At 43.3% G+C, this 12962-nt stretch overlaps 1 protein-coding gene across 2 annotated transcripts; it reads right to left on the reverse strand.

Moving 5' to 3' along the window:
- Window positions 1–6155: 6155 nt before the first annotated feature.
- Window positions 6156–12609, reverse strand: LOC143413121 (uncharacterized). 2 transcript variants are annotated; one of them, XM_076875529.1, is made up of 4 exons: window positions 12401–12609; window positions 12273–12326; window positions 9985–10095; window positions 6156–6889 (listed from the first exon to the last, which is right to left on the reverse strand). In XM_076875529.1, exons 1-4 carry the CDS (start codon window positions 12535–12537, stop codon window positions 6757–6759), a joined length of 435 nt encoding a protein of 144 aa, XP_076731644.1. In that variant the 5' UTR covers window positions 12538–12609; the 3' UTR covers window positions 6156–6756. The 2 variants fall into 2 exon arrangements, with proteins under 2 accessions (XP_076731644.1, XP_076731643.1); XM_076875528.1 differs by having other exon boundaries at window positions 6157–6889; window positions 9985–10098; window positions 12401–12606.
- Between the last annotated feature and the right edge of the window lie 353 nt (window positions 12610–12962).

Genomic DNA, 12962 nt, shown 5'->3' on the forward strand with positions numbered 1-12962 from the left:
TTCAGGGAGTTTTAGGACATCCTGATAATAATGAATTGCAGTAGTCCAGCCTAGAAGTAATAAATGCATAAACCAGTTGAGACAGGATGTTTCTAATTTTAGAGATATTGCACAAATGGAAAAAAAAAAGCAGTCCTATATATTTGTTTAAATATATGCATTGAAGGACATATCCTGGTCAAAAACGACTCCAAGATTCTTCACAGTGTTACCGGAGGCCAAAGTAATGCCAACCAGAGTAAGAATCTGGTTAGATACCATATTTCTAAGATTTTTGGGGCCAAGTACAATAACGTCAGTTTTATGTGAATTAAGAAGCAGAAAATTAGAGGCTTCATGGACAGGGGCGGATTTAGAGAAATTTTCTTAGGGTGGCATGAGGGTGGCAAAGAAATCAAATGGGGTGGCAAAATCAAAGCCTTTTTTTTTTCAAACACATATGCAGGTGGTTACGTATGGTTAAAATAATTCAAATGCAGTAAGTATACACATTTTTCATATAAATATAGTCTATAACTTAATTATTGTCTGTAGCCCACATAATTACACACTTTAGTTACATAAAACATGTGAGTTTTGATGTTATGTGCTGTATAGCCTGTATAATAAATAAATATGTAGCCCAATAAGTATAAAATCCAGAAAGCTACACAACATGGGGCGGTTCATTTACAAACACAAGTCTAACTTAAGTTTCACACTGTTTTTTGTTAGAAAACAATCACATTGTTAGATGCTTAAATTACACAAAATGTCAGAAATCTGCACTGTCATGAAAATTTAAACCTAATTTTTCATGATTTGTTGGATTCACCCACTGAGGTCTGAAATACAAACGGCCATTTTTGACTCCTTTTGAGTTTACATTTGTATTTCACCCTCAGATTGTTTCATTTTATTTTTTTCCCCTTGCCTTGTTTGGTATCATTCTTTTCAGCTCATCTGAATTTAGTTGTTTTTCACTGAAATACTGCATTAGTACTACTATTACTATTAATAGTACTATTACTGATCTAAAATCACACAAAAAACTTAAAATCCTAGTTGTATTTTTTACTGTAAAACAACCCCCCACCAGACATGTTGAGTAAATTTTTATAACTTGAAATGCAAATATAATATAATTGTACATTTTGTAAACATATACAACTATTTATCTAAAAATGCAGCCAATACACCTGCCGTTTTTTGGTTTTGTTTTTTTTTTCATTTTCTACAACCATTTAAAAATATTACTAAAACCAAAGTGAGAGAACAATCAGGTGTTGCATTAAGATGCCCCACAAATGATGTGTGCCAGTAAAAAAAAAAAAGAGAGAGAGAGGGGAACCGCACAGGGATAAACCTGCAGGCCTGACAACAGGAGGTGTATCACTCCGCTGGTTTTCTACTTAGTGTTTACGTTCCAAATGTGCCTTTGTGACATTCATTAGTGCCCTCACTGACACACAAAACAAAACGACTACACAACAGAACAGCTACACAAGACAACACAACACACTAAGAATCCACTCCACACTAAACGTCACAAATCTCCCACATCTAAAAACTCTCCCCCCCCCCTCTCTCTCTCTCTCACTCACTCGCTCTGTCTCGCTGCCGTTACCGTCACTCCCAAAACGTTTCCCTCTTCCTAAACAACCAAATCCCATGTGTTGACTTTTTTTAAAAATTGGTCGACATGGTACGATAGGAAAGAGGTGGCTTTTTCTTCCTTTCTTTACTGTTTTCGTGCTGTCCTTAGAAAACGCTTAAAACACACACACACACAAAAACGTGACGACAGTATTTAGAAAAAAGCGTGGCTTATATATATTATCACAATTCTGGATTTACTGGCCTGTAATTAAAATGTAAAAACTTTGAAGTCTGAACTTTCAATGTGGGCTGAAATAGAGAGTCAGCGTGGCTGCAGCTTTTTGCTATGTCAGCTTAGATCAGTCATGTGATTTGGAGGTGCAGCATGTCCGTGGACCACAGAGGGTTCATAACACTCACCTTCCTTCCATTTCCACAGTGTAACATCCAACCATCTGTGTAAAATCCGAAATTCCCATGGTGTTGTTCAAAATGTGCTCTGGCACAATCATAAACATGCTTGTTACTGAAAACAAGAAAAAAGCCGGTCCTGCTATGGGCTGAACCATTTGTTAATGGTGGAGGGGGGAACACTATGCAATATATTCCATTTTAGCATTTATATTCACTGTTGAGTGTAACTACGCTCAAACTGTTAATGCTATCTTATTGTAATAAACAACACTGTTATATGCAAAACTCGCGTGGCACTTGGGGTGGCAAGGGATCATTTTAGGGTGGCACTTGCCACCCCATGCCACCCTTCTAGATCTGCCCCTGTTCATGGATAGATAAAGTTGGGTGTCATCTGTATACCATGCCTTCTGACGGAACTGCCTAAGGGAAGCATGTATAATGTAAAAAGAATTGGTCATAATTGTGTTTACCTTATACATGTCGATCACATGTGGAAACAGACAAGTGAGAAGTTTGTGTGTGTGCTACAGCTGAATGTTTGTGCCTGATCTCCTGTGTGACCCAGGGCTCCGTGTTGGTTGGAGATGATGTTATTGTTCACTGTGCAGAGCTTCATGATGAGAGCGCTGTTCATGTTAATGAGCTGTCATTTATTAGCATCTGTGAGAGGAAGCAGAGTCCTTTTATCCTGCTCATGCTGCTGCTGCACAAATGTGTCATACATGACTGATCTGGAGAATCTAAACAACGCTGTAACTCATTTGTGGATGAATCTGTCGCAGCGGGTGTGTTCTGGTCCTGATTCAAACAGGCGAGTCTCTGATTGCAGACATGAAAACATGCTAATGAGGTGCACACGGCCCTACTCACGCATTTCATTTGTTTCCTAATGGAGCCCAGCAAGTGCTGCCACTGATCTGCATAAAACCTTTGAAACAGTCTTAGAACCTCAGTTACTCCATCAGCCCTCACTGTCAGTTCATAGCGATGAAGCTCTGCTGGTTGAGATGAATTACGTCATTAATCGTCTTTGGGTCACACCTTAAATTTATTTATGTATGGTTTCTACGTTAACTCTGTGATGTTGTTCATATCAAGATAGAGAAAATCTCTAAGGAGCCTTTCCAGCTTCACGTTGAATCTGTGGCGTAAAGAATTATAGCAACTCTGAAAGAAAAAGGAGCGCCACTCCAAGGTGTACTTAATAAAGCGGCAGGTGGGTATATATACCTGTCTGATTAGCAGTGTCATAATGTACACCTGAGATGCAAAACTGAGTACCTGCTTCGACCTGTATTTGGGGCGATCGTGGCTCAAGAGTTGGGAGTTCGCCTTGTAATCAGAAGGTTGCTGGTTCGAGCCTGGGCTCTGACAGTCTTGATTGTTGTATCCTTGGGCAAGACACTTGACCCGTTGCCTACTGGTGGTGGTCAGAGGGCCCAGTGGTGCCAGTATCTGGCAGCCTTGCCTCTGTCAGTGCATCCCAGGGTGGCTGTGGCTACAATGTAGCTGCCATCATGTGTGTGTGAATGGGTGGGTGACTGGATGTGTAAAGTGCTTTGGGTCCTTAGGGACTAGTAAAGCGCTATACAAATACAGGCTATGTACTTGCTCCACCATAAGTTTATATGCATTTATACACCTCTCTGCATTTAATCATTAGTTATTATTAATCTCTGGCTCTCTTCCACAGCGTGTCTATGTCCTGTCTTCTTCCCCTCACCTCCAACATGTTGCAGGAGATGGTCGCCCCTCCTGGTTCGCCTGGAGGTTTCTTCCGGTTAAAAGGGAGGGTTTTCTTCCCACTGTCACCAAGTGCTTGCTCAAAGAGGGAATTCTGATTGTTTCGGTTTCTCTGCATAATTCTGGGTCTTGACCTTCCAATGTAAAATGCTTTGAGGGGACTGTTGGTGTGATTTGGAAAATGAAAAAATAAAACTGAACTGAACTTGGTTCCACTGAAGTGCAATCTCAGTTCTGACAGTGTGTTACTCATAGTTTGAAGTAATCTGACTGAAAGCAGAGATGGATTCAGGACTGTGTGTGTGTCAGTCATATGTGTGAAACTATGAGAAAGGCTAATGTCTTGGTGAAAGCTGAGGATCCACTCGATGAAGAAGAGTGGTCTAAGCCCATCCTGCCTGTCTTTGCAGGACAATGAAAGCTGGTTCTTTCTCAGAGGAGGCTCTGAGGGTCTGCAGGTTTTCTCCAGGCTCTCCCTATGTGTGTGTGTGTGTGTGTGTGTGTGTGTGTGTGTGTGTGTGTGTGCTGAATCAGATCCAGGATCAGACCCGCTGGGTTTATTTATTTATTTATTTATTTGTTTGTTTGTGGGAGGTGTGAGGACAGGAACGAGTCACATGACGTTCCATTTATAGTGAGAACAAAGATTCAGAGAGAACAAGCCTGTCCTCTTCATCCTCTTCTTCCTCTGTAATCAGTTGCTGTTGATCGTGTCAGGATGAACTGATTGATTTGATATGAAAACAGCAGGTGCAGACATGTTTGTTTGTTATTGATCTCTTCTAATAAATGAGCTGTTAGCCTTGCTGACAGCGTCTGATCGATTCAGGTCCATCAGAACTCTGACTGATTCAGTCACAGCGTTTCATCCACTCACCCCTGACTCACGTTCGCCTGCACTGACTCATTTACACTTTTAAATCACTCTGTGTTTGGAGGTTCGAGGGCTTAGCCAATCATTTCACTGCTCACACAGTTTCACACGTCATTTACCCAGAATTCAGCAGCTGCTGTGACAGGACGCTTTGAACGGAGCTGACAGAGTTTAAGATTTCACTGATTCCCCTGATCAAAGGTTGCTGAAGCCAAGCCAGCTTCAGATATATTACACAGCAACAGTCACACACCTCAGAGATGACACCTGATAGGCTCACCTCTGTACACACAGCAGTGATCCTACAGAACTGCTAACACGGTCACTACTCATGAATGACAAAGCTCATATCTGACCTCTTGACTCCTGTAACGTGGCCGACTGTACCAGCAAACACTCCCATTAAACTACATTTATTCCACTCTCGGACTGGAAAGTCCTTCCTAATGAGTGATTTAAATACCAAAAATGATCCTGATTATGTTTCTAACTGAATCCCAGGTAAATTTCTCTCTGCTGCTGTCTGCTCGCCCTGTGTGGGTGGGATTTAAGCAGTCTTGTGTAGTAAGCCTGACCCCGACCCACATGAACGTTACTCAGACGTTTCCAGTCAGGTGCTGGAGTGAGTGATAATTAAAGTTTAATTAATCTCCACACACTCTGCTCATCTGGTTTTTAAAGCTTACTCTGCCTTCATCATCCTCATCATGATTGCACCAGCTGCTCCTCCTCCCGTACTTCTGATAGCTCCTTCAGACAATTGTCCAATCAGCAGTGACTCAGTCTTTCTGAGGAGCTGCAGCTGCACATGCTCACAGAATACAGGAAAACACATCTCTGTGTCAGCAAAATCAATACTGATTAATACTGATAATCTGATGGGCTGTGTGTGGTACAGTCCACAGTTCAGATTGTGACAGTAGAATCACAAAGTGGACTCTCACACTGATGTTTCTACTGTTCCTGTGCTGCCACCTCCAGGACAAACACGTTCTTACACCCAGAGGTGCCGCTATTGCTTAATTTTGAACCAGCTTTATTAACAAACCTCAGTCAAAACGGAAGAAACAAACCCTCTGATGAACTCCAGCAAGGAAACCGAAATAAAAAGAAAACATAATGAAATGTGAATAAATGAAATGAAAGATGTTCTTCTTTGTTTTTGTGCTTAGTCAACATAACACACACTCAGATATAACAGTCTGCACTTCAGACTGTATATCAAAGATGGTTAGTGTCTTGGAACCTGGACAGGAAGCTGAGATGTTCTTAGGGACACTCAGAGAAGTTTAACTGCCAGGATGAAAAATTCTTTTAAATCCCAAATTTGTGACAAGTCAGAAAACCTTAATGTGTTTTTATCATTGACCCGTGATACACGCAGCTTTTATATCACAGCCACGCATCACAGTGATTGTCCAGAAGGGCTTCAAGCTGCACTTTTAATAATCAATCATAGACTGTAAATAAAGATTGATGTAGGTAATGTCCAGCACAGGCCAACTCCTCTGCTATAGAAGTGTAGTTGACCTTTGACCTCTGACTTTTACCTGTAGTCAGTTTTGTACATGCAGGGAGAGTCAAACTTTATTTAATACTTTATTGGAAACAGATTTTCTTTACATGGACACATTTCAGACTGTCACATTTACAGGTAGGCATTTTGCACATGCTCAGTGTGACTCCGACCAGCTCCACAGAAACACCAACAAACTTTGTTAATTAATAGCTTTGTTTAATTTCTGTCTCTGATGTCAGAGACACAAACTGACACGTAAAAGGCGACAGGAAAACTTCAAGTGATCAGCGACAGGCCCCTTCAAAATAAAAGTATAAGATGTAAATACATACTGGGAGGAGCTGAAAGTCATCGAGTCTCTGTCAATCATGTGCTGGACCATGTGACCACAGTTGGACTCAAACAGGTGAGACTGAAGATGGTTCTCTTTGGTTTCCACCTGTGGTGGCGTGCAGCTCTGTCACTGGATGTTTGTTGGTAAGATGGATCTTGAGAATTGTAGTTAACTTCTTTGCATCCTCAGATGTGTGAAGGTTAGGTTTTCTTGTGTTTTTCTCTCAGACAGGTGAGTGTGAGGTGGAGCTGATGATGATGAAGATGATAAAGTAGTAACAGGTGCCTCCCTTCACTTTTTCCCAGGACCAAAGGGGTCTGCGGTGGCGTCGCCAGCCTTCTCCTCTCCACCCTGCAATCTGTCAACTAGGTTCGCTGTCCCACAGGTGGCCAGGACACACCGAGCACCTGTGGCCCCATGAATCCTAAGAAAGGCACAGGTAATTGATTAACTGATTGATTAATTATCTAGGAACACCTTTAATAATTATTGATACTTATTTAGACTCTTTCTTTTTGATTGATCTTTCTGAGTTGTACTTCAGTGACTTCTTCCAAATAATCAGCGTGTCTTTCAGATCCCACACTGCCTGTCTCTCTGTCTGTTTTTCTTTCTGTTTGTTTGCCTGTTTGTCTTTCCGTATGTTTGTTTATCTGTTCACCTGTCTGTCTTTTTCTTTTGTCTGTTTGGTTTTCTGTTTTAGTGTTTGGCTGTCTGTCTGTGTTTGCATTCTGTCCATCTGCCTGTCTTTCTGCTTGTTGCTCTGTCTGTTTTGTCATCTATTTTTTTGTCTGTCTGCTTGGTAGCTTGTCTGTCTGTCTGCCTGTCTTCTCAGAATCAGAATCAGAATGGGGTTTATTGCCAGATGTTGAGGTTTACAACATTAGGAAATTGCTGCGGTGCTTCAGTGCAAACAGTGTCATAAATAGCACTTAAATAGACATGAAAAAAAATAAAAAAATAAAAATAAAAGTAAGAATAAGAATTAAAAGTGCTATGTAGAAAGATATGTGCATGAGATATACATGAGATATATACATGAGAATAAGAATTATGAGTGCTACGTAGAAAGATATATACATGAGTGCAGGTGGTGATCAGTGCCAAACATAGAATGATGCAGTGACACAGCGTGGGGTCATGTGTTAGTGGCGGGGACAGTCATATGGTTATTGTTCATGTGTCCAACAGCAGAGGGGAAGAAACTGTTCTTATGGCGAGAGGTTCTGGTGCGAATGGACCGGAGCCTCCTGCCTGAGGGGAGCAGGTCAAACAGACTGTGTCCAGGGTGAGAAGGGTCAGCTGAGATCCGGGCTGCACGCCGCAGTGTCCTGGAGGTGTACAGGTCCTGCAGAGATGGGAGTCTGCAGCCAATCACCTTCTCAGCAGAGCGCACAACACGCTGCAGTCTCTGTTTGTCCCTGATAGTGGCTCCAGCGTACCACACGGTGATGGAGGAGGTGAGGATGGACTTGATGATTGCAGTGTAGAACTGCATCATCGTCCGTGTTGGCAGGTTGAATTTCTTCAGCTGCCTCAGGAAGTACATCCTCTGCTGGGCTTTCTTGATGACGGAGGTGATGGTGGGCTCCCACTTCAGGTCCTGGGTGATGGTGGTACCCAGGAAGCGGAATGAGTCCACAGAGGTGATGGGGGTGTCAGTCAGGATGATGGGGGGGAGTGGGGCTGTGTGCTTCCTGAAGTCCACAATAATCTCCACTGTCTTCTGGGCATTCAGCACCAGGTTGTTGTGGCTGCACCAGGTCACCAGACGTTCAACCTCCCTCCTGTAGGCAGACTCGTCCCCGTCCGAGATGAGTCCAATAACGGTGGTGTCATCTGCGAACTTGATTAGCTTGACAGACTGGTGGGTGGAGGTGCAGCAGTTGGTGTACAGGGAGAAGAGCAGAGGAGAAAGAACACAGCCCTGAGGGGAGCCGGTGCTGATGGTCCGGGAGTCCGAGACATTCTTTCCCAGCCTCACATGCTGCTTCCTGTCCGTCAGGAAGTCAGTGATCCACCGGCAGATGGGATCAGGCACATTCATCTGGGAAAGCTTGCCTCGGAGATGGTCTGGAAGGATGGTGTTGAAGGCAGAGCTGAAGTCCACAAACAGGATCCTGGCGTAGGTTCCTGGGGAGTCCAGATGCTGCAGGATGAAGTGTAGGGCCATGTTGATGGCGTCATCTACAGACCTGTTGGCTCTATATGCAAACTGCAGGGGGTCCAGGAGGGGGGCCGTGAGGGTCTTGAGATAGGAGAGAACCAGGCGCTCAAATGACTTCATGACCACAGATGTCAGAGCCACGGGTCTGTAGTCATTTAGTCCAGTGATCCTAGGTTTCTTGGGGACAGGGATTATGGTGGAGGACTTGAAGCAGGCAGGCACATGACATGCCTGCAGTGAGGAGTTGAAAATGCCAGAAAACACTGGGGCCAGCTCGTTTGCACAGTGTCTGAGGGTGGCAGGAGACACACCGTCTGGGCCGGGAGCTTTCCGAGCATTCAGGTTCTTAAACTGCTTCCTCACATCTGCTTCATGAATATGAAGAGTTGTGGTGGGAGGAGGTGGTGTGAAATCCTCTTTTGTGTGGGGTGAGGAGGTGGGTGTTGTAGGTGAACAGTTTGAAGGTGGTGATGGCTCTATGGAGGGGGGAGAGGTGGGGGAATGAGTGTCCAAAGTGCCTCTATTGTTGGGGCCGTTGGAGGTGTGAAGGCTGCCTGATGGCTCGTCAAAACGGCAGTAGAAGTCGTTAAGGGTGTTGGCCAAGAGCAAGTCATCAGTGGAGTGGGGGGTTTTAGGCTTGTAGTTGGTGATATTCCTAAAACCTTTCCACACAGAGGCCGAGTCATTCTCTGAGATCTGCTGCTGCATCTTCTCAGAGTGCTGATGTTTGGCAATGTCCACTTCTTTAGTGAACCTGTACTTGGCCTCTCTGTAGCAGTCCCTGTCTCCGCTTCTGTTTGTCTATCTGTATGTTTGTTTATCTGTCTGCCTGCCTGTCTGTCTTTTTCTCTTGTCTGTTTTGTAATCTGCCTGCCTGCCTGTTTGTTTGTCTTTTTCAGTTGGCTGCTTAATTTTCTGTTTAGGTGTTTGGTTGTCTGTTTGTCTTCTTTTTGTCCATTTGTCTGTCTGTCTGTCTGTTTGTCTTTTGGTCTGTCAATGTGTCTGTTTGTTTGTTTGTTTTTCTGTTTGTCTGTCTGCCTCCCTGTTGTGACTTTGTGCCCTGACTCTCAGGTAATTTTTGAAAACAAAAAACATCAGCAGGCTCTCTCCCTACTTCTGATGGTGTTTTCTTGGCCAATCAGACCATGTGGTGACAGATACATACACTGATTCTGGCTTCCTGAAACACAGACAGAGAGCACCTGTTCAGACCTGAGTGGGCTGCAGGTGAGTGAGTGTGTCAGAGTCTTACAGGTGATCCAGAGGAAGAATCAGTCTTGAATACAAGCAGAGGCCCTCTGAACTGGATTCACACCTAATACTTGATTTAGGTGCAACCTGAGGTTACTCACAAAAGCGTGGGGGTGCTGTTCCCCATGGCATGCTCCGTGCTGTTCCCCATGTGGGTTCCCATGTTTTTTACTGTGTTGTTCCGCACAGCAATCTCAGTGAACCCCTCTGCACTGCTGTGAAAAATAAAACTTTAAACAATCTGATCCTCATTAAAGTTTTCACACAGAGTTGAAACAGCTTCACAGGTGTGACTTTTTTTTAGCCTCGAGTCTGAAACAGGAAATAGACTGGCTACATCAGGGGTGTCAAACTCAAATACACAGTGGGCCAAAATTCAAATCTGGAACAAAGTCGCGGGCTAACGTTAATATTTATTGAAAAAAAAATCTTCCTCCAGATATGAGAATGAATCTTTTCTTATGGACTCAAACAAGTTTTGCTGAAAAACTGAATATGGAACAAGCAAAGCTTAATACTAAACAATATATATATTAGCTGTATAATACCAGTAGGCCAGCTCTAATAGTAATTTGGTATGGCTTCGCGGGCCAAATGTAATTAGGCTCCGGGCCAAATTTGGCCCGCGGGCCAGAGTTTGACACCTATGGGCTACATCATCTTCAACACAAATCCTCTCTTACTGAGGAGGTGATAAACAAGTGGATGTTCCACTGACCGCTCACAGCGATCATTGTAACACAATTAAATATAAGTAAACATTTAGAAACATCGTGTGACAACTCAGTCGTTCAACAGGACGTCCGCTTTATTCCCACTTAATTCCAGTGTATTTGTGGATTATTCTCTGAGACCCTTGATGCTCCGGTGCGAATTGATATTTTTATCACATGAACACTAATAACACACATAACACATGAAACTAATGACTAGTTAACATATTGATCATCACAAGTTTAAATGGTTACTCAGAAAGTAACTCAGTAGGTTCACTCAAACTATAGTTACTTTTCCCAAAAAGTTGATTCTGTTCATCTCAATGTATGTTCGTGTTGGTTCTCAGTCTTCCAGGTCATGGTAACCTAAGAAGCTTGGAAAGAAAAGAACTGGACTTCTTTAAGCTTCACCTCTCATCCGAAAAGCTTCTTCAGTTCTAAGACCAAATAGTGGAAAGTCCCAGGTATTTAAGCCCTGATAAAGACCCACACCTTTGTGATGAGGCAAGGTCTCAATATAATAGTAATAGTTGGTCAATGACCCTCTTAAGGGACAACCCCCGATGGAGCTTAAATACCTGGACTCACCACCATTTCGTGTTTCCAGGCTCCTTTCAGTGATTCATTGGGATGTAGTGCTTTCAGTGGGAGAAACATTTCGTCACTTAAAGTTTGGCTCTCATCATCCACTGGGTGTCATCAGGACACTACAACATAGAGCAAACACCATCCCACAGACACAGTGGCCAGCATCTAAAGAAAACTCCAGGCGATCCAGGAGAGAAGACGCAAAACTGCTGCCTAAGCAAAAACCCTAGTAATCTCTTTTGTGTCAGGAGTAGCGGAACAGCTGAGACACATTTTCTCCAACCACCATGTCTGTGTGGCTTTCAAACCCAAAACCCGCTGCGCAAAAAAATGGTTCCGCAAGGATCCGGTCCCCCAACACAAACAGTGTAACATAGTGTACACTCTTGAGTGCGCACAAGCCATTTACGTGAAAAGGGAAAGACCATCTCTGTATCGAGGAGGGGGCCTAAACGTACATCTTTCACAATCTTACAATGTTGTAATTGCAGCCATTCCCCACCTCTTTGTGAATGGCACTCATGGCCATTAACCAATAATCAAGAAACTGGCGTCACAGCTCATTGTTCGTCTGTGGTGCTGGTTTCAGTCATTAAGGCAAATGTACTGTTTATAAGGTTAGAAATCTGCAGTCAGCTGAGACTGAAAAGGACACTTGGGTGAGTGATGAAGTGTTTCTCCCACTAAAAAGGCTACGTCCAAATAAACAGAATCAACTTTTCCTTACTAGGATGATTGAGCATGCATCAAGACAGTTACTTTTGTATCTGTCAGAGTTTCACACCTGAAGATCAGTCAAAAAGATTTAATGAACTGATGATCAGTGAGCTGAATGATTGGAAATTATTAGTAAACATGTTGATTCATCATTGATCATTTAACAATCAATCAGCAGGTCGATTGGTACACATTTACTCCACCAAGTAATCTGATTTCTTTACAACAAACGTGAAATGAGTAAAGAGAAGAAGAAGACTGGGAGTTTATCTGGATGTAGTTTAGCAAGATGACATGTTCATACCTGATGTTACTTCAAAGTTCTAACAAGCTGGTGCAGGAATACCCAGAGTTTCTGTCAGACTCACCTGGTGTTGTTGTGATCGGCCAGATGAGGATTTGACATGTTCACATTTTCACGTCTGTGGAAAGAACAGAAAACATCTCTGTAATCAGCACACACAAACAGGAAGTCCAGCTGACACCTGTACCTTACCTGAGACGTCCACATGGAGAAGGAAGAGGTGTCACCAAAACAAAGACCACCATCATCATTATCATCACCATCATCCTCTGGAGTGGAGCAGAGAGAGTCGTCATCCTCATCAGAGAGAGTGACATTGAAGGCATCATTGCTGCCTTTTAAACCTGCTCTTTGTTTACACAGAAACATGTCAGTGTCGCCTGAAGGTCGGCTGAAGGCCAGCTGAAGGCCGACGGGAGTGATGAGTCGTTTCACTATTTACAGTGGGTTTTATCAGCAGCTCGACCTCGGCGCTGTTTGTTCTTCACGGGGAAGAGATCATTGGTTCACACGCAGTGATCTCACTGCGATGTCATCAGTTCTCAGTGTCTGTGGGAAACATCATTAAACATTTGAGTCACCTGCAGGTGCGAACTCAGGTGTTTTTATGTTAACCGCTAGCTTCCTGTGAAGTCACTGTGAGGTAAGAGATATTCCTGTGTGTGTGATAAGGCTCCGCCTCCTCACAAGTCACCTGCAGTAATTCCTGCTGTGAGAACAGGTTCATCAGCTATTTGATGAACACCTCTGTCCC

This window comes from Maylandia zebra, linkage group LG17, assembly GCF_041146795.1.
Source record: "Maylandia zebra isolate NMK-2024a linkage group LG17, Mzebra_GT3a, whole genome shotgun sequence".
NCBI lineage: Eukaryota > Metazoa > Chordata > Actinopteri > Cichliformes > Cichlidae > Maylandia > Maylandia zebra.